This window comes from Globicephala melas, chromosome X (assembly GCF_963455315.2).
Source record: "Globicephala melas chromosome X, mGloMel1.2, whole genome shotgun sequence".
NCBI classification, from domain to species: Eukaryota; Metazoa; Chordata; class Mammalia; order Artiodactyla; family Delphinidae; genus Globicephala; species Globicephala melas.
In genome coordinates this window covers 3467300-3485699 of record NC_083335.1, presented here as the reverse complement: position 1 = coordinate 3485699, position 18400 = coordinate 3467300, and the positions used below count along the sequence as shown (strand labels likewise).

The window sequence follows — 18400 nt, the reverse complement described above, 5'->3', positions numbered from 1 at the left end:
ATCTTTCGTGTTTTCATACAAATTTTAGAATTATTCTAGTTCTGTGAAAATGCCATTGGTATTTTGATAGAGATTACATTGAATCTGTACATTGCCTTGGGTAATATGGTCATTTTAACAACATTAATTCTTCCTATCCATGAGTACAGTATAGCTTTCCATCTATTCATGGCATCTTCAGTTTTTTTCACCAGTATCCTATAGTTTTCAGCATATAGGTCTTTAACCTCCTTAGGTTTATTCCTAGGTATTTTATTCTTTTTGATGCAGTTGTAAATGGGATTATTTCATTAATTTCTCTTTCTGATAGTTTGTTGTTAATGTATACAAATGCAACAGATTTCTGTATATTAATTTCGTACCCTCAACTTTACCGAATTCATTTATAAGTTCTGGTAGTTTTTTGGTGATGTCTTTAGACTAGGTCCTGACAGGGAAATCTATGGGGCTACGGTGGTCCTGGAGCTGGTGTCTGCCTGCCAGTGGGCAGGGCTGGGGCCCAGGGGGTCTTGAGGCCAGTGCCAGCTCCTGGTGGACAGGTCCATGTTCTGAGCCCTCTGGTGGATGGGGTCAGGTCTTGGGGTAGCTGGGAGCTCAGGTGGTCCTAAGGCAGCAAGCCTGCTGGTGGTTGGGGTCTGAGTCCCTATCTGGCTATTGGTTTGGCCTGAGGCGTCCCAGAAGTGGCACCTATAGACTGTTGGGCCAGGGCTAGGCTGGGTCCTGGGGCTAATAAGCTAGAGGGAGGCCTCCAAAATGGCTCTTGCCAGCACCAGTGTCCTTGTGCCAGAACCCCATGGCTGCCACCAGTTTCTGTGTCCCAAGAGTGACCTACATTTGCCTGCTGCCTCTCTGGGAGATTCTCCAAGATCAGCAAGTGGGTCTGACCCAGGCTCCTATCCAATTACTGCTTCTGCCCTGGGTATCAGAGTGTGTGAGAGTTTGTGTGCATCCTTTAAGAGTGGAATCCCTATTTCCTATGCCCCCTGGCTCTCCTGAAAGTAAGCCCCACTGTCCTTCAAAGCAAAATCTTCTGGGAGCTCATCTTCCCAGGGCAGGACCCCCAGCCTGGGGAGTCTGATGTGGGGCTCAGACCTCTCACTCCTTGGGGAGAACCTCTGCAGTTGTAATTATCCTCCTGTCTGTGGGTCACCCACCCTTGGGGTATGGGTCTTGACTATCCTGTGACTCCATCCCTGCCACCCATCTCTTTATGGTTACTTCTTTATATATGTAGCTGTAGAAGATCTTTGCTGCTGGTCTTCAAGTCTTCTGATCAACAGTTGAGCTCAGTGTCTTCCTACTCTGCCATCTTGGACACTCCCCTGACCCTTCCTTTCTGTTTCCTGTTTCTGATCTGTTTTAGGCCCCTGTTATCGCTACCTTGAATTACCTCTACAGCCTCCTAACTAGCTTCTCTCTGACTCTAAACTTACTTCCTCCTGTCAGCTCATCTTCCACACAGCTGCATGTTACTTCCCCAGTCAGATTTGTGTTTTAGAACACTCCTCCTGGCAGCAGTGCAAGGTGGCTGATGAATAAAATTCAAGTTCCCCGGCCACCTAAATGTGTATGGTTTGCACAATGCTCTTTTCCTGGCTTCCCTTCCACGTGTGATTTGCCTCATCCCTCCTTTCCAGCCAATCCGAAGCATTAGTTTGTCCCCCAACACATTCTCTAATTTTATCAAGCTTTACATTTGTTTATTTCCAGATCTGAGGCTGGTACTCAAGTTAAAATTAGATTTCTAGGGCCAAGCAGAAAGTATTCCACCAAGTACTATGGTTGTGTATGGACAGTACCTACTTGATCGGGGACTGTGAAAATCGGATCTGTGAATTCTGTACAGTGCTTAGACGAGTGCCTGGAATAAAGGAAGTGCCAGTTGAGCATCCTTCTTCTTCCTGCATTGCTAGCAGAGGCATCGATAAGTGTTTCCCCGTGTCTCATTTGTGAGCTGACCTGCTTCACTCTGACTCTTTCACTAAGGACTTTGGGAAGGTTACTTCATGTCTCTGGGCCAATTCCACAGCTTTATGTTTAGGGGGAAAATTAGACTAAATGATCCCCGTAATCCACTTCTGATATAGAATTTCTGGATTCCCTAACCATTTCTTTAAACTTTCTAGTAGTGAATGAAATCAGGGTTGGAGTGTCACTTTTCTCATTCTCAGTCTTTCAAAACTTGGAAATAAAACAATATGGTAGAATTTGGAGAACCCAGTGGCCCTGTGTATGAACCACAAGTGATTCCTTCACACAGTCACTACACCCACCGCCGTCCGTCATATGGTACGTCAACAGACGGGAGGAGGAGCTGATGAAGAGGTTCCGGGAGCAGCTGGAGGAGAGGACGCAGATGCTGCGGGGTGAGATCTGGAACCAGAACCACGCGCTGGAAATGTTGAAGGAGCAGCTCCAGTCAATGCAGGATTCCAAGTTGCAGGTCAGAGGCCAGTTCTATGTAAGTGGCGGAAGGGAGAGGAGAAAGGGACCTTGACAGTCTTCAAGGAGTTAGTCAATAGGGCCTGCTAATAGCAACAGCTGCTGCCTCCAGGGCAGCATGGGACATCTGGAATGATCTTCAGCAGGGACTTACGGCTTTGCTCCTTTTCTCTTGGCTGCAAGAGCTGGGATGGGCCCAGCCAGGCCCTGGCAGTGGCAGATGTGGCTCATGTACAGCCAAGGCTTCCTGTGGGCTGGCCTGTAGGCAGTCTTGCTCCATGACCAGCATGTCTTGTGCCCTAAGGAAAGCTGTGGCCTCTGAATAAGACCTTTGTGGTACTGTGTCCTTACAGATTCAGCCATCTACCTCACGCCACATTCGCAGTCCTGAGCCCCAGCCTTTGGAGCCAGTGCCCAAGAAACAATGCATTGGGCCGATGCATAGGTCCCTCCCAGACTGCAAGGGGGCCAGGCATTTCTGTGGTTCCTGTTCATCCTACTCCTTCCGATTCCCTGAGGAGCTTCAGCAGCCCTGTGACGCCTCTTCCCAGGTATGGAAAGCCTGTTTCATCTGTGTAGCTGAAAGGGGATTTCATTTTCATGAAAATGTGGGCTCAGCTGTTTCTCCTTGAGGGGCCAGTGGCTACCCAGTTGGCTGCAATTCGTTTGCCTGAGATAAAAATATATCCTGGCCAGCCAGACCTGGACACACACGCACATGTGCGTGTACATATGTGCTGCACCGCAGATTCTCACAGCCGGGAGCACGACTGCAGCTCGTGCCCAAACAAGCAGACAGTCACCCGAGAGGCGGCATTGCTGTTGTCTTCCACCCTTGGGAGAATGGAGTGTTTGTGTTCCATTTCTGAGAGGCTCTGTTATCTCTTTTCTTTTGACACAGCAGCCCGCTCAGGAGCTGGTGCAATACCTCCCACAGCAGGCGGGGCTGCAGGAGCAGTCACAGCAGCATAATGTTACTGTGGAAAACCGTGTGCTGCAAATACTCGTGCCAAGCCAACCTAACGTCTCCTTGCCCCTCGATAACACCCATATGTTTACGTCGATGCAGCACATCACGGTTCCTGTCCAATTAGAAGCTGAGCAACAGCCCTCCAGCAGCTATCATGGTGAAAACCCTGGGGGCCAGGAAGGCAGGAGTCATAGGTAAGAAGTGCATGGAGTGGTAATAAGGGCTGAGGTCACTGCTCTCCCCTCGTGGCTGGACACCATACCTGAAACCATGGGCGACTTGCCCACGGGCACCCAAAGTCCCCTCATCCCAAGCAGTGTGCTCCCCCTCATCCTGCTCTGCGGCCACTGAACCCCGCCTCCACAGGCGTGGCGCATAGCCGAGCACGCCTTGATGGAACAGAGGCATCTCCATGAAAATAAAAGGACTAGATCAGGACGTCTCCAAGCTAGGGAATGAGCATGCCACTCTTGAAATCACTTGACTTCACGCACCCAAGCCCAGCCTCACAGCACAGGGTGTCTATAGTAAAGTCTTGAGTGTCCCCAGGTGAATGACTCCTGGCTCCTAGCTTCCTTCTTCCACTTCCCTGGGATCCGGTGGTCACAGTAGACCAGGTGAAGGGGTCTCCAGGGCACTGACGATCTCTATGGGGGAAGCAAGTGTGAAAGAGTTGCCTAAAGAGCCAAGAACACAGAAGGACCAAGTCCTGGGAGGCAGTCTGAGCACACGAACACATTTTCTGCTCAGGGATAAAATTTTTGGCTCCAAATGCCAGAGAAAGAAGGTTCTGCTCAACAGTGAAGGGTTGTGTAGCACGTTCTTGGCACCCAATAACTAGTTTTGAATGAATGCCAGTTCTCTGAGCAGGTCTTCCAGAGCCCTCTGGATTTTCTTCTGCGTTCCCTTAGGATCAGTGTCCCTGACACGTGGGGTGCGTTAGTGCCATGTTTCCCACTGGCCTGATCATCCGAATCAACCTGAAGAGGTTGTTAACAGTACAGATTCAGAGTTTTGGATGATGCTCAAAAATCTCTGTTTATCACACGACCTCCAGGTTTAGGGTGATAGAGGGAGCCCCAGACTTAGAGAAGGAAAACAGGCCTTGCAAGCTCCTCTCGGCCATGAGCTCCTTCAGTGACGAAGGGCACGTTCCTGAATTCGGGGTAGGTGAAGCGACACAAGGCCACAGAAGTTACCATCGTGGAAGAACCAGGACTGTCCAAGTAATAGAAATAAAACCACTTGATATAAATGACTGATTTTTCTTAATATTTACATTCGCTTTACTTTGGCAAATTGAGACTTATTCGGGCCAAAGTGAGAGTCCAAGCAAATGAATCCTGATTCAGCCACTCGAAGCATGTTCCTTGAGCACCTAGTGATGAGCAAGACAGTGTCTCCTGGGCCATCGTTCCTAGACCCGTGTCACTGTAACATGTTTCTTCTCTTACAGTTTTCTTCTTGAGGACCAGCAGGGGCCCTGCCTGAGTCCATTGCTCCTGGCACATAACCCAAGCTCTGAGATGATTTCTTCTACCGTCATCCCTCAGTGTCAGATAAGTTCTGACTCAAACTTAGTCATGCTGCAGATCCCAGAGGATTCCAACCAACTTTGTCAACAGCCAGAAGACCCACAGCATCACCTTTACTTCCAAGTTGAAACTTGGCCTTCCAGTGAGCAGGCCTCCCTGCAGGACCAAGTTACTTGGGTTCAGGTATACACCCCCTTCTCCTCTGCCCCCCGGCCCAGGTCAGGAAGTTCTGCACCGAGGCTGGACCCTTCCCCATATGTTCCGTGTGTGAAATCCACACTTCAAAGCTCAAAGAAATCTGAGGGTGGGTACCCACATGGGGTAGCAGTCACGGCTGAGCAAAAAGATTCTCTAGGCTTCCATGGAAAAGTGAGCTGTCCTCGGCGATATTAAAGGCAATCTGATTTGGAAACCTCTCACAAATATGTTTCCTGGGCAAAATGAGTCCTGCCATATGCTGAGCTCAATGCCCCAGCCCAGACCCCTTTCTGAACTTCCGGATCTTTAGTTGTGCTACAAAATCCAAGGCCTGGTGTGGCATGTTCCCTGGTACTGATAATAAACCAGGAGTCCTTCCACTGAATGAATGTGCAAGGTATCCATCCATGGGGTGCCCCGTATTTGGCAGGGCAGACCCCACCTTGGGGACCATCTGTCTTGGCTGTGTTGCTAGGGCAGTGGCGGGAGCTGGTCCAGATGGCAGTCACATAGCAGGTTTTACTTCCCGGGGACACTCCCAGCAGGCCCCTTGGGGACCACAGACTCTCCATCTGACTAACAGCATTTACAAAGGGTGTTTGTCGGGATTCTGGCTTTAGAGATCTTAATAGAACTTAACCTCTTAAAAAAAACTGACAACAAGGGAAAAAAACAGTAAACTAAGGCAGAATGAAGGGGATTGGATATTTTAAATGGCTATGATTAACTTCACATAGACCTCTTGACCAGCTGGGCCACCAGCCCTCCAGAAAGTTGGTCCATTAGAGGGACTGCCCACACGAAGACATCAGATGGTCAGTGGGTCCTGTGGTTCAGTTAGCAAGCCAGGCTCTGGTGAGAGCCTTCCTCATGCCTGCTCTCAAGGCACTTACCCTCTGGACGGGCCCTGAGAGGCAGAGCAGGCTGAGCAGATGTCCCAGGGAAGTGGGGAAGGGAGGACCCCGCAAGGTTGCACAGATGGGAGAATGCAGTGGACCAGCCAAAGGTAGGACTGTGTTGGAGGCCCCCTGTCCACGAGACTTCAGGGGCTCCCCACACCCTGCTCGGGTTCGTCTTCTCCAAGCTCTGGACCCTCCCTCTCCCCGGGTCCCCAGACACCTTTGGCTTTCTGCCCCTAGCGCAGCCCTGCTCTTTCTGTCTCCTCTACCTTCTCCTCCACCCTCTTGAATTCCACTTGTTGAAATCTTATATCACCTTCAAAACCCAGCCCAAGGGGTCCCTCTTTCTCCAGCAGAAAAGATTCGCACAGCCCACTCCTTGGAACACCATCTGTGTGTCTGTCCCGCCTGCCCTGTCCACAGCCCAGAGTGGGTTGTTACCTCTCCCTGTCTCATTGCTCAAGTGAGCCTGGTAGCTGCCAGTCAGGCTCAGTGTGGAAGTCACCTAGCCTGAGCAGAATGGTGAGGGCCAAAGGTAGGGGCAGGGAGAGACCTTCTAAGGCCTCGGCTGGCCATGGCTGGTAGGGAACTGGACCGAGAGGGCCAGACACGGGGCCCAGTAGCCTTAGGCATTCAGACAAGTTTGGGAGAGCCCAGGACTGCTTCTGCTGGTCTTTAAGGCAAGATGCCATTGGGAGAGAGAAACAGGGGTGATCCCATTTCCTTAGCTCCAACTTCTGCCGGCACCTTGCAGGCTTGTGTTCCAAAGACCTGCTTCTCACTGGCTTGCTGACTCGGACTAAAGGGATTCTCCCACCGCTGCAAAATGGGCCCAGGCACTCTAGCAAAGGACTCCACTTTGTCCCCCTTTTTCCCGGCAGGTACCAACCCCTGAGACAGAAGTCCAGGGCTCTTCAGGTCTACAGATTATCCAAGACGACACGGAACACGGGCCAGGCCAAATCTGCTACTTCATGTCTGCAGCGCCGTCCAACTCGTACGAGTAGCAGCGCCACATGTACTTTCCTCTCTAGCCTCGAGAGAAGAAGGGGAGACGAGATGCTGAGGCCTGCATGACAAGGGGACCTCCAAGGCGCACAGAGTCCCCTGGAGTAAGGGGTAGGGGGTGGGGTGGATCCTTTATTTTCTTTTCTGACAAGTTCTTTTTGTAATTGTTACTTGAGCACAACCTGTTCTTTGAAATCATGCTACAGAGGCAGCCTGTGATCCCTAGCGTGTGCTGCCCAGCCTCGCAGACACCGATTCTACCATGGGCAGGCAGGCTGCGGAGTCTGCTCAGGGTAGAAGAGCCTTTTGATGACAAGAAGTATTTTCCAGCATGGTTTGCAATCTAGTTGGAGCTGTTCCGTATCAGGCTGTGAAAATTCCGAGGCCTTGGCCTTGACGATCAAGGTCGGCACTTCCTCCACAGTCAAGCTGGGGAAATGCATGGAGAACAGCAATCCAACTGTGGAAAAAGCTGAAACCAGGTCAAAAGTTTTATGCTAAAGTACTCACGGCTTTGCTGCTTAATAAAAATTGTGTTTTACTACAACTCTCTGTGAACTTATAACTGACTTTTGGAACCTAGAAATGGTACCTGCCTTCCTGAGTGGCTGTGTGCCCAAGTCTTCTGGGTAGCTGAGGCCCAACACAGTTGGCCTGGGGCTACCCACTCTGTGTTGACTGTGCCAATGCCTAATACAGCCCGTGAGAGGTGAGCCTGGTTGCTCGAGGGCACAGTGCCCATTTGCTTTGCGTGCAGGTTCCTTCTCTTCTTTCTGGCAGGAGTACTTCCTGGAGGAAGAGTGATTTGCTCTCCGTCAAGCACCAAGGAGAGCATCTTCCCAGCTGTCTGCACAGAGGCGGGGAAGCAGGGGTGGGGGGGGGGGCTTGGATAACCTAGCCTGAAGTCATCATGTGCCTTGAATGTCAAGTCTTAAAGTAATGAACCATTGCAGGAAGAAGGCAAAGGAAGCCCCAGTCCCCAGTGGCAAGTTACAATAAAGGGGACAGTGAGGCCACATACCCACAGGAGAAGCGTGACACCCCCCAGGTAGCCTGATCTCTACCAGGGTGCTGTGGACTGAATGGGTCCCCCTCAATTCACATGTTAAAGCTCTACCGCCAATAGGACGGTATTTGGAGGTGGGGCCTTTGGGAGGTGATTAGCTTTAGATGAGGTCGTGGGGGTGGTGCCCTTATAGTGGAATTAGTGCTCTTAGAAGAAGAGACACAGAGAGCTTGCTCCCTCTCTCACCTTGTATGCACAAAAAGGCAGTCACATCAGCTCACAGCAAGATGGTGGCTACCTACGAGCCAATAGAAGAGGTCTCAGAATAAAACCTACCTTGCTATCACCTTGATCTTGGTCACCTTGACAGCCTCTAGAACTGTGAGAAATAAAAATCTGCTGCTGAAGCCACCCCCACCCCCCGGCTGTAGTATTTTGTTGTGGCAGCCTAAGCTTTGCAGCCATTGGGAAGAAGCAGCTGCAGGCCCAGTCACTTGTCAGAGTGCCTCCTTGGTACGTTCAGGTACATCTCCCATTGTGTCAGCACGTGCAGAGCATTTCCAAGAACCAGTTCTCTTGGGCTGCCCCACAGAGATGGAAGCAAAGGTTAGGGTCATTCTTGGTACCCTCTTTGACTTTGGATGGGTAGAGGTGGAAGTGGCTGGTGTTCTGGGATGTTGGCAGGGACTCTGTCGCCTCCTTGTCGCAGGAGGCCATGGGACCACCATACCCCCTCCTGCCCGACACTACAGGAAGGACCACATATGTACATGGCCACGCCACGCTTGTTAAAGAGAGTGATGAGAGATCACAAGGCAGCAAGAGGCACTGCTTTGCTGGCATGCAGAGTGGCCCAGGCTCGGGGTCAAGAACTACCTCTAGACCGTGGGGTGGCGGGGCGGGGCATTCGGGCAGGCAGGCTCCTTGCAGCTACTCAGCTGGTAGCATTCCAACCTTGGGGACAGCTCGGGGGCAGCTCACAGGCTGACTCTGCAGCGTCAGTAGTCTCCCTAGCCAGATCTGGTGTTTCTAACAGAAGGATTTGGTCCTGCTCTGTTTTTTCCCTTTACATGGAAAGGAGAGGCGGTCAGGCAGGCCCTAGAGTAGTGTAGTCCCGAGACACACAGCTGATGCCACTCTCTACCGTGGACAAGTCGCTGAAGCTCTCTGGCCTTTGTTTCTCCATCAGAAAAAAAGGAGAGAGGTGGAGACAGTGCCTTTCCTACGTAGCTCCCGGAAGAGATGATGATCAATGGCTTTGTAGAGCCTTCAGGAGAGGCACTATAAAAGCTGACTAGGCGGGATGCATTCAGTTGGGGTTATTGTTTGAATTCCAGGCTTCACCACCCTCTGGATTTCAGACAAGGCTCTGCCTCAATCACCAGCTTAACTCCCGGCTCAGCCCCCAAGCCAGGTTGCCAGAGGGTCAGAGGGGCCAGCTGCCCAGTTCTGCGGTTTTCCAAGGATCCCCACAGGAGTAACTACGAGGCTGCCCCATCTCAGAATGGGGAAAGTTGAGGGCACAGGGGCTAAAAGCCCAGAACCAGTGCTCATGTGCTGGCAAGTCCCATCGTGAGTTTGGATACGACTGAAGTCAAAGCGTGGTGAGTGTGTTCTCTCAGTCAGTTCCGGGCCCAGCCCCTGCTCCGAGGCATTCTTGGTACTCCTGGCCGAGACCTTAGACTTGGCTGCCTGGGCAGACCAGTGCCTTTAACTGGGATCAGTCTGTACTTTCTTTTCGCTTATCTTCCCAGGCACAGCCCTAGAGTGTCTCCTGATGATTGTAGCCCGGAAGAAAGTTGTCAGCCTTCAGGCTCTGGGAGAAGCAGGGCTGACCAGGCCAAGAGATGCCAGTGTCCTCAAGAGGGTCAGGGGTGGCTTTAGCAACAAAGAAATGAGAAACTGGTGACACTTGCACGCACTCCAGATCATGAACTGAGTGAGGGGTGGGTTCTGTCCCAGCCTTGCCCAGGGCAGGAGAGAAGTCTGGGCATGACTTGTGTCAAGAAGACTGGTCATGGGACAAGCTTCCAAGGCCACAGTTCCATCCGGAATAGCTGTGGCTGTCCCCATGGTCTGTGCTAAACTGCTCCAGGAGGTTCTGGGGACTCTGCAGCCCAAACCACAAGTGGACGCTACACCCGGAGCTACTCAGGACAAACGTTTTCTGTCCATCACGCTCCCTCCTGGTCCCACGGGCCACACGCACACGGTGCACAGCTCACACAGCCACCTCGTCTTTACTCTCAGACTCTGCAGATGAATGAGACCAGACCCTTCCAGCAGCCCTAGAGCAAGCAGATCCCCAGGAAGGGGACGCCCACTCCTAGCACCCCAGCCTCGGCCACCCGGGTCCCCTTCCTCGGTGGCCTCAGAGAGGCAGCAGCGTTCAGCCGCAGGCCCTGAGCACCGTGACCCACATAGCACTCGATGGCTGGGCACGTGGCCTGGGACACGAGGGCTGCTATCCCCAGAGTTTCCTGGCCTTGGTGCATGCGTCTGCTGGACAGCCTTGCCCTCACCCCAGCTGCCTGGCCCACACCAGCTTCGTCCTTGGGGGAGGGAGGGGCGGAGAGACAGAGTGCCCAGAGCATCACGATCTTGTGGGCACGGGGCTCCTACAGCAGAAGTGGGCCCAGACACAGTCCAGGATCCCAGAACTTAGCCTGCCTTCCCTCGACACTGGCACCAGCAGCCCCAAGTTGCAAAGTGGGCAGCCCCTCGCAAGGAGGTCAGCAAGGTGGACCCTGACCCAGAGCATCATTGCCTTACCGTTACCCCACAGGACCTCAAGGTGGCTTGCTGAGGATTTCTTTACCCCTCTAGCACGAAGCCGAATTGGCATCCCCTGTCTGCAAAATTATGGGGGTTGCATTTCTCTGGGGGTTGATAGGGCGGAGGAAGTTGGAGGAACACGACAGAGCTGCCCCTGCTGCCACACGTGGCAGACCTTCCAGACACAGCTGCCGTGACCCCCGCCCCCATCAGCTCTCCCCCAGGTGGGCAGCACAAGGTCCTCACTGAGTAATATTCCAAGCACAGACTTTAACGGCTGAATATTCATGTGGTTTCTATGTCATCAAATATTTATAAATGTTCCTATTCCCAAACGACTTTGGTAATAAAGAAGGAAGAGTCATTGAAACGCCAGCCCTGAGCCATGCTCTTCCTTGCCTGCATCGGCAGGACACAGCACAGCACCGGCCAAGGCCCTCCATAGTGTCTCGAGTGTTCCAAGTACTTTGAAGGCAATGAAAGTGAAGGCGGCCTCTGAACGTTCTGGGCTGTGAGTGTTGTCCACTTCGGCCAAAATCCCTGGGAAGGAAAGATTGAGGGAGAAAGGTCAGGCAGAAGAGAAGGGGCTGAGGTGGGCCTGGGGCCGCAAATTCCATCCCCATCTCTCAAAACGGGCCCCGACAAACATAACAAAGACTCCAGTTTGTAGCTAGGACCCAATTAAATGTTCCATAGGGCATGGGAAATCATTGGCCTGTTCTGTTTTCACGACTAAGCAAGACAGTGTTGAATGGCTCTCCATTGCTTATCAAATAAAGCCCGAGTTCTCAGCCTGGCGTGGCCCGGCCTCACCCTTCCTCCACAACTGCACGACCCTCTGCCCGTCACACACTGCCCCTGGCCTCGTGGAACCGCTGGGTTGGACACAAGCCAGGGCTTTCCTGCCCTCATGGATTCGTCTCTCTTCTCTACACCTGGAACGCGCTCCCCTCCCGTCTCTGCATTTCCGAGCTTTGCCCGTGAGGCAGAGCCTGGCCGGAAGGCTCTCTCTGCTCCCCTGTCCTCCTGTCCCTGCTCAGCGGGCAGAGAAGCTGGGGCCCCCAGAGCACAATACCTGGCGGACCGAGCCTTCTCTCTACACGTGTTCCAATGAGTATCTTCAGCCAAGGTCCTCTCAGTTACCTGGAGAACGTTTCACAAAGAAAAGCAGCTGCTTGAGGCAGGATCTTCGAGTGACAAGCCACGCTGGTGAGGCCCACGAGCCTCCTCGGGCAAACTCCCAGCAGGCCGTCCCTGGGGCCAAAAGGCAGCCCACCTTCTACTGAGCTCAGGTGTAAGTTTTCTTAAGCTCCTGAACATTAGCCTGCCAGCTTGCCGCCCTTCCTCAGGCTTCGTCCTCAGGCAGGGACTCAGAGATGAGGGCGGGCAGAACCTGCCGTGGGGCCACAGTCTTGGCCCCTGAATCACCATTTTCCAATGGGACTCAGCGGAGGGCTTGGTGGATGAGAGAGCCGGGAGGAAGTCGTGAAGCGCGAAGCATTGCCCTGAGTTGGCACGTCCCTTTGTGGCCCAGGCGAGGCAGGAATACTGCGGGGAGATGGGGGGGGGGAGAGGAGTGCAGGGTGGGGTGGCAGTGACAACTAAATGCCAAGAAACTCCCGGAGCCGTGGATGTTTCCTGCCCAGATGGAGGCCCTGACCCCAAAGGTCAAAGGGTAATTAACCACACAGTCACCTTGTTGATGAAACAAAACCCACACCCCTGGAGAATCAAAACATGTCAAAGGCATGGAGGCAAAGGTCAACAGACAGGACAGACAAATTGTAGTATTTAGTACTGCGCATGCAAGTGTTTGTGCAATCTATTTAGAGGTTAGCCTGCCAGCCTGGGGGGAGGGCAGGTGGGAGAGGGGCTGGAAGTTCAGCTGAACTGGGGTGTGATTTCAGCTGATAACAGGGTGCAGGTCTCCGGGAAAGAGCTGGGCTCACGGGGAGATTTACACCCAGAACCTTGGAGCACGTGGTCCACCAGAAAAGCCAGACTTCGTGCATAGAGGGGCGTCTATGGACAGCAGGGCACCCGGAAAGGACAGCAGCTCCCTGGCAGCCACCCTTGAGGCCCACCTCCACCTCGACTACTGCACTTCCCCCTCCCCAGCTCCTAGCCCCCACTTGGGAAATGACCATGGCTCCCAAACCCCAGTACCCCACCCTGTTTTCCCCGCTGGCCACTGAACCCTTCGATCCAACTGCATATGGGACGTCTCCCTGTGGATGTCTCCTGGGCACCTCAATGTCAATGCAGCCAAAAACCGGCTCTTCAGCATCTCCGGAAAACAGCTCCCCTCTCAGGGACAGGGACATCCATCCTCTCAGTTACCCACGCCAGGAGTCAGACATTGGTGCCACTAACGGACAGTAGGGGGCAGGGAAAGTGTGAATGAATGAGGGAGTGAATGGATGAACAGATGACTGGATAGTTGACGTTGTCTTGTGTTCCCAACATGAGCTGGGCACACAGGAGGCATCAGGGAAGATGTATTGAGCAATGGGCTTCTCCTCTCCTCCAGAAACTTCCCAGGCCCCCGCTTCAGCAAAACACCTTTCCAGGTTCTGGGTACGTAGCTCTAGGGTCCTTCTAGGGTCCCTCTAGGTCAGGGGCAGCATGTGAGGCTATATCCCATGGTACTAGTCTCAGAGGGAAGGTGGGATGGCTCCACAGGGCCAACACATAGGTTGGGCTTCTTGGTACCAGTTTTCTGTACCTTAGGGTGCCCAAGAACACCTAGTATGTGATTGCATTTCCCAGAGCCCAGACATGAACCAGGAGCGCAGGACAGGAACGCACGAAGGAGGTTCCTTTATCTCTGTCTTAGGGCTCATGGTTTCTTCAGTTCCTGCCCCACACACTCCACCACCAGCCACCTGGTGGTGCCTACAGTAGACTCCAGCTTGGGTAGGCAGCATCATTTACCTCCAGGGCCTTGGGAGGCATAGAGCAGGCAGGAGGGCCCCTGGACCTCTGGCCACCCAGCCCCCAAACTTTAGGCGGGGCTTGGTCAGACTCATTTCTTGTCGTCTCTTGCCCCCTGGCGTATGGTCGCAGTATTGCCGCTCCCCAGTGGGCTCCCTTGTGACCAATTCAATTAATATTTCCTGAGCACCTACATTGGGCCAGGCTCTACGCTGGACAGAATGCTACTCTCAAGATTTCAGTCCAGCCCTTGGTCAGCTCCCTGGTATATCTCGCTTCTGTACTCTCCAAACGCCCTCGGAGCCATGATCCATCATATCATCACTCCCTGTCCCCTCTTTCCCTCTTTCCCAATTGACTGGCAAATCCCCAACCTTGGATGAACCCAACTATTTGTACTCTGTGCGCCTGCACTTAAGCATCTCTGTGCTGCTAGAGAGAATCACACAAGCTGGCGGGTTGTACAGCCCTATAGATTTATGGTCTCCAGCCTCACCCGGGCACACCTCACTGTGCAGAAGGACTTCTGTGTTTTGTGTTTTTCCAGTCCATTCTCAGAATGGTGATTTGCTCTCTCCTCCAAGTCCCCATGTCTTTCCACTTCCCTCCTGCTTGCCTTGTCCATATTCAATTTAGAAATGAGAACATATGGAATGGAAATTCTCTCACCATACCATCACCAAGCATATTAACCTGCCTTCCTCTATAACCAACATTTCCTCCTCTCCTCGAGCTAAAACAGTGGACATCTCCCTTCTCTTTTCTAAGGCTGATGCCTTCTCTGTACTCTAGATCCCATCCCCTCCCACTTGCCACTCTGTCCAGCATCACTGGATTCCCTCTCTCTACTCAACTAGTCCCCTCACCATGCAAACGTGCTGTCATCGTTCCTGTCTTAAAAAAAAAAAAATCATCTCTCGACTCCCACCTCCTTCCCCAGAAGGTGCCACATTTTTTTCCTTCCTTTACAGGCACTTGTCTGCAGGTACTGTCTTCAATTCCTCTCTCTTCCCAGTGTAGTCATCAACACACTTGAATTCAGCCTCAGCTGCCCCCACTCCACTGAGATTTCTCTTACCATGGTCGCCTATGAACTCCATGTTGCCAAGTTCACCCTTCATTTCTCTGCCCTAGTGTTACTCTGGCTCTCAGCAGTGTTGATTCACTGGACAACATTTCCTGTTAAACACTCCCTTCTCTAAGATTCTAGGACACCTCACTTCTGTTTACCCCACCTACTACCTCACTGGCTCTTCCTTCTCACTCTCCTTTGCTGGTTCTTCCTCCCGACTCCTAAACTTGGGTCTTGGATTTTTCCCTACCTCCTTTCACACACTACGTGATCACATCCAGTCCCATAACTTTAAATCACACACACACCACACACACACACACACACACACACACACACACACACACACACCCCACACCACACCACATTTCTTCACCGAACCAGACTCATATATGCAACTGCCCCATAGTCTTCCCTCTTTCAGTAGCTGGAACCCCTCGTTCCCCCAGTTCTATAAGGCAGCAATCTGATGTTATGGGCTGAGCTGTGCCCTCCAAATATTCATATGTTGAAGCTCTGACCGCCAGGACCTCAGAATGTGACCTTATTTGGAAATAAGGTCATTGCAGATGTAATTAGTTAAGCTGAGGTCATACTGGGGTAGGCAGGCCCTCATCAACTATGACTGTGTCCTTATACAAAGAGGAAATTAGAGCACAGACATACAGAGAGAGAACATGTGAAGATGAAGACAGAGATCAGGGTGTTGCTTCTACAAGCCCAGGAACACTCAAGATGGCCGGTAAGCAATTAGAAGCTGGGAGAGAGGCCTGGAACACGTTCTCCCTCATGGCCCTTAGAAGGAACCAACCCTGCCCACACCTTGATCTTGGACTCCAGCTCCCAGAACTGGGAGACAATACATTTCTTATTTAAACCACTGTTGTGGACTGAATTATGTACCCCCCCCTCCAAATCCATATGTTGAAGCCCCAGCCCGCAATGGGACTCTTTTTGGAGAGGAGGTCTTTAGGGAAGTAATTAAGGTTAAATGAGGTTGTAAGGGTGGGGGACTAATCCAATAAGCCTGGTATCCTTAGAGGAAGAGGAAAGGACACCAGAGATTCCTCTCTCACTGCGCTCACACAGAGGAAAGGCCATGTGAGGACACAGGGAAAAGGTTACCATCTGCAAGTAAGGAAGAGGGCTCTCAGCAAGAACCAGATTTGCCACAGCACCTTGATCTTGGACTTCCCAACCTCCGGAACCATGAGAAAATAGATGCCTATTGTTTAAGCCCCGCAAGCCTGGTACTAATGCTCTTGGGATCAGCCTTAACTACTTTCGTTTTCTAAACTCTCTATATCCACTCAATAGCCACGTCTTGTTGGCTCGACTGCCAAAATCCATCTGCTGCTCCTCACCTGCAAACTGCCCACCACCGTCTCTCCCGTGCCTCACTGCTAAGACTTCCTCACTGGTCTCCTTACTTCCATTCTTGCTTCTTACAGTCCATTCCCTACACCACTTCCAGAGTGGTCTTTATATAATGTAAAGCTGATCACATCACTTGCTTACTTCAAACCCTCCAATGCATTCCATTGTACTTAGAGAGATTGTGAGCCGCTTGCAAATTCCTCTAGGGTCCCTGCCCTCTCTTTGAACTCCTCTCCTGTCTCTGCCCCACCCTTGCTCACCAGGCCCCAACCACGCCAGCCTCCCTTATGGCCCTTGAACATCAAGCACTTGCCAGAAATGCTTATCAGCTAATACCCCCTTACGTGGCTCACTCCACCTCTCCCTTTAGGTCTCAGTTTAAATAGCTCCTCCTCAAAGCGGAAGTTGCAACTGTGAGTGGGATCTGTTTCCATTATATTTTCTAGCTGGTTATTGCTGATTAATAAAAAAGTTGGGTGTTTTGGGTAAAACTGTCTTGTAACCATTCGCCTTGCTAAAAAGATTTCTTAGTTAATCATCTTTAGCTTTCCAAGCAAGCAATCATAGAATTTGCTCTTAATGATGCACCTTTGCCATGTATCGTTTTCCATATGTATGCCTCTTGTTTCTTGTTCTAATGTTACTATATTATTTTAACTATAATCCTCTCCCCTCCCATAAATGCTCCTAACAGCACTAATTAGATCCATGTGTACTTAGATATTATTTTGTTGAATAAATAAGTGAATCAATGGACTTAAACATATTGAATAAATAACTATTTGCCTTCTGCCCCTGCTTCTGAACTGCAAGTATCATAGAGTGGGCTCAAGGCTGATTTCCCACTCTCTCCAGAGCCCAGGAAACAGGGTGGACAAGCATTAGATGTATATTGAAAAAAAAAGTGGAAGACGTGGAGATGCTCTAATGGAAGCATGTAGTCATCAACATGTCATCAACGATGACAAGACCCTTTCTAGCTAGAAGAGGGGAGTCCAGGTGCAGGCCTCTACTGGATCTCAGCTCCAAATGAGTGTCACCGGTTGGAAAAGGGGGGCTGGTGGACATTACAGGGAGAAGAAACCTCCACAGCAAAGGCCTGGGAAATTTATTTTTTTCCTGAAACTATAAAGCCATAAAAAAAAAACCTAAGAAAAAAATGTATGAAATATCTTTCTGATCCCTGGATGGATGAGGTTTTCTATGTTTAAAAGAAATAGAATCACAAAGGGACAACAAGAAGATATGCAACAATAAAAGGCAAGCGAGAGTGGAAATACGTACAAAGGGCATATGTTCATCAAGGAGAAAAAAAGGAAGATTGCAGCCAAAAAATGAGAACATACAGATAATTCACGGTAAAGAAAAGGAGAATGGTGAAAGAAAGTGGGAAAAATTGAGCATGATAGAAATGTAAAATAAAACTATGAAAATTTTTAAAAATTTATTTATTTATTTATTTTGGCTGTGTTGGGTCTTCGTTTCTGTGCGAGGGCTTTCTCTAGTTGCAGCAAGTGGGGGCCACTCTTCATCGCGGTGCGCGGGCCTCTCACTGTCGCGGCCTCTCTTGTTGCGGAGCACAGGCTCCAGACGCGCAGGCTCAGTAGTTGTGGCTCACGGGCCTATTTGCTCCGCGGCATGTGGGATCTTCCCAGACCAGGGCTCGAACTCGTGTCCCCTGCATTGGCAGGCAGACTCTCAACCACTGCGCCACCAGGGAAGCCCATAACTATGAAATATTTTAATAAACTTTGCAAAGAAAATTAAACTACCATATTTTTTTTTTGCTGGCAAAAGCAAGGTGAAATGAATACTTTTACACACTGGGATTTGGACCAACCTTGTTGTATAGCAACTCAGCTCTTCAGGATCAGACCCTGTAAAAGTTTATATTTTTAACCAATAATTTTACTGCTAGGGACCCATAATTCTACTTTTTTTTTTTTTTTTTTGGCCATGCCTCGCGGCTTGTGGGATCTCAGTTCCCCAAGCAGGGACTGAACCCGGACCACGGCAGTGAAAGCCCAGAATCCTAACCTCTAGGCCACCAGGGAACTCCCCATAATTCTACTTTGAAGAAACAGATGCATATTCTCATTTACATGAGGACGCAATGACCAAGAGACCCTTAAAAGCAGAGGCTGGGTAGAATCTGCCTTTAATCCACACCTTCCCTTATTCACA

General features: G+C 51.0%; 1 protein-coding gene across 1 annotated transcript in view; it reads left to right on the top strand.

The window, feature by feature from the left end:
* PASD1 (PAS domain containing repressor 1) overlaps nucleotides 1–7051 on the top strand; it is a 160408-nt gene extending 153357 nt beyond the window's left edge. Inside the window, exons 12-16 of the mRNA XM_060292996.1 lie at nucleotides 2261–2443; nucleotides 2796–2993; nucleotides 3344–3606; nucleotides 4869–5130; nucleotides 6926–7051. Coding sequence (XP_060148979.1) covers nucleotides 2261–2443; nucleotides 2796–2993; nucleotides 3344–3606; nucleotides 4869–5130; nucleotides 6926–7051 — 1032 coding nt within the window. The remainder of the gene's footprint in view (nucleotides 1–2260; nucleotides 2444–2795; nucleotides 2994–3343; nucleotides 3607–4868; nucleotides 5131–6925) is intronic.
* Nucleotides 7052–18400: the final 11349 nt, after the last annotated feature.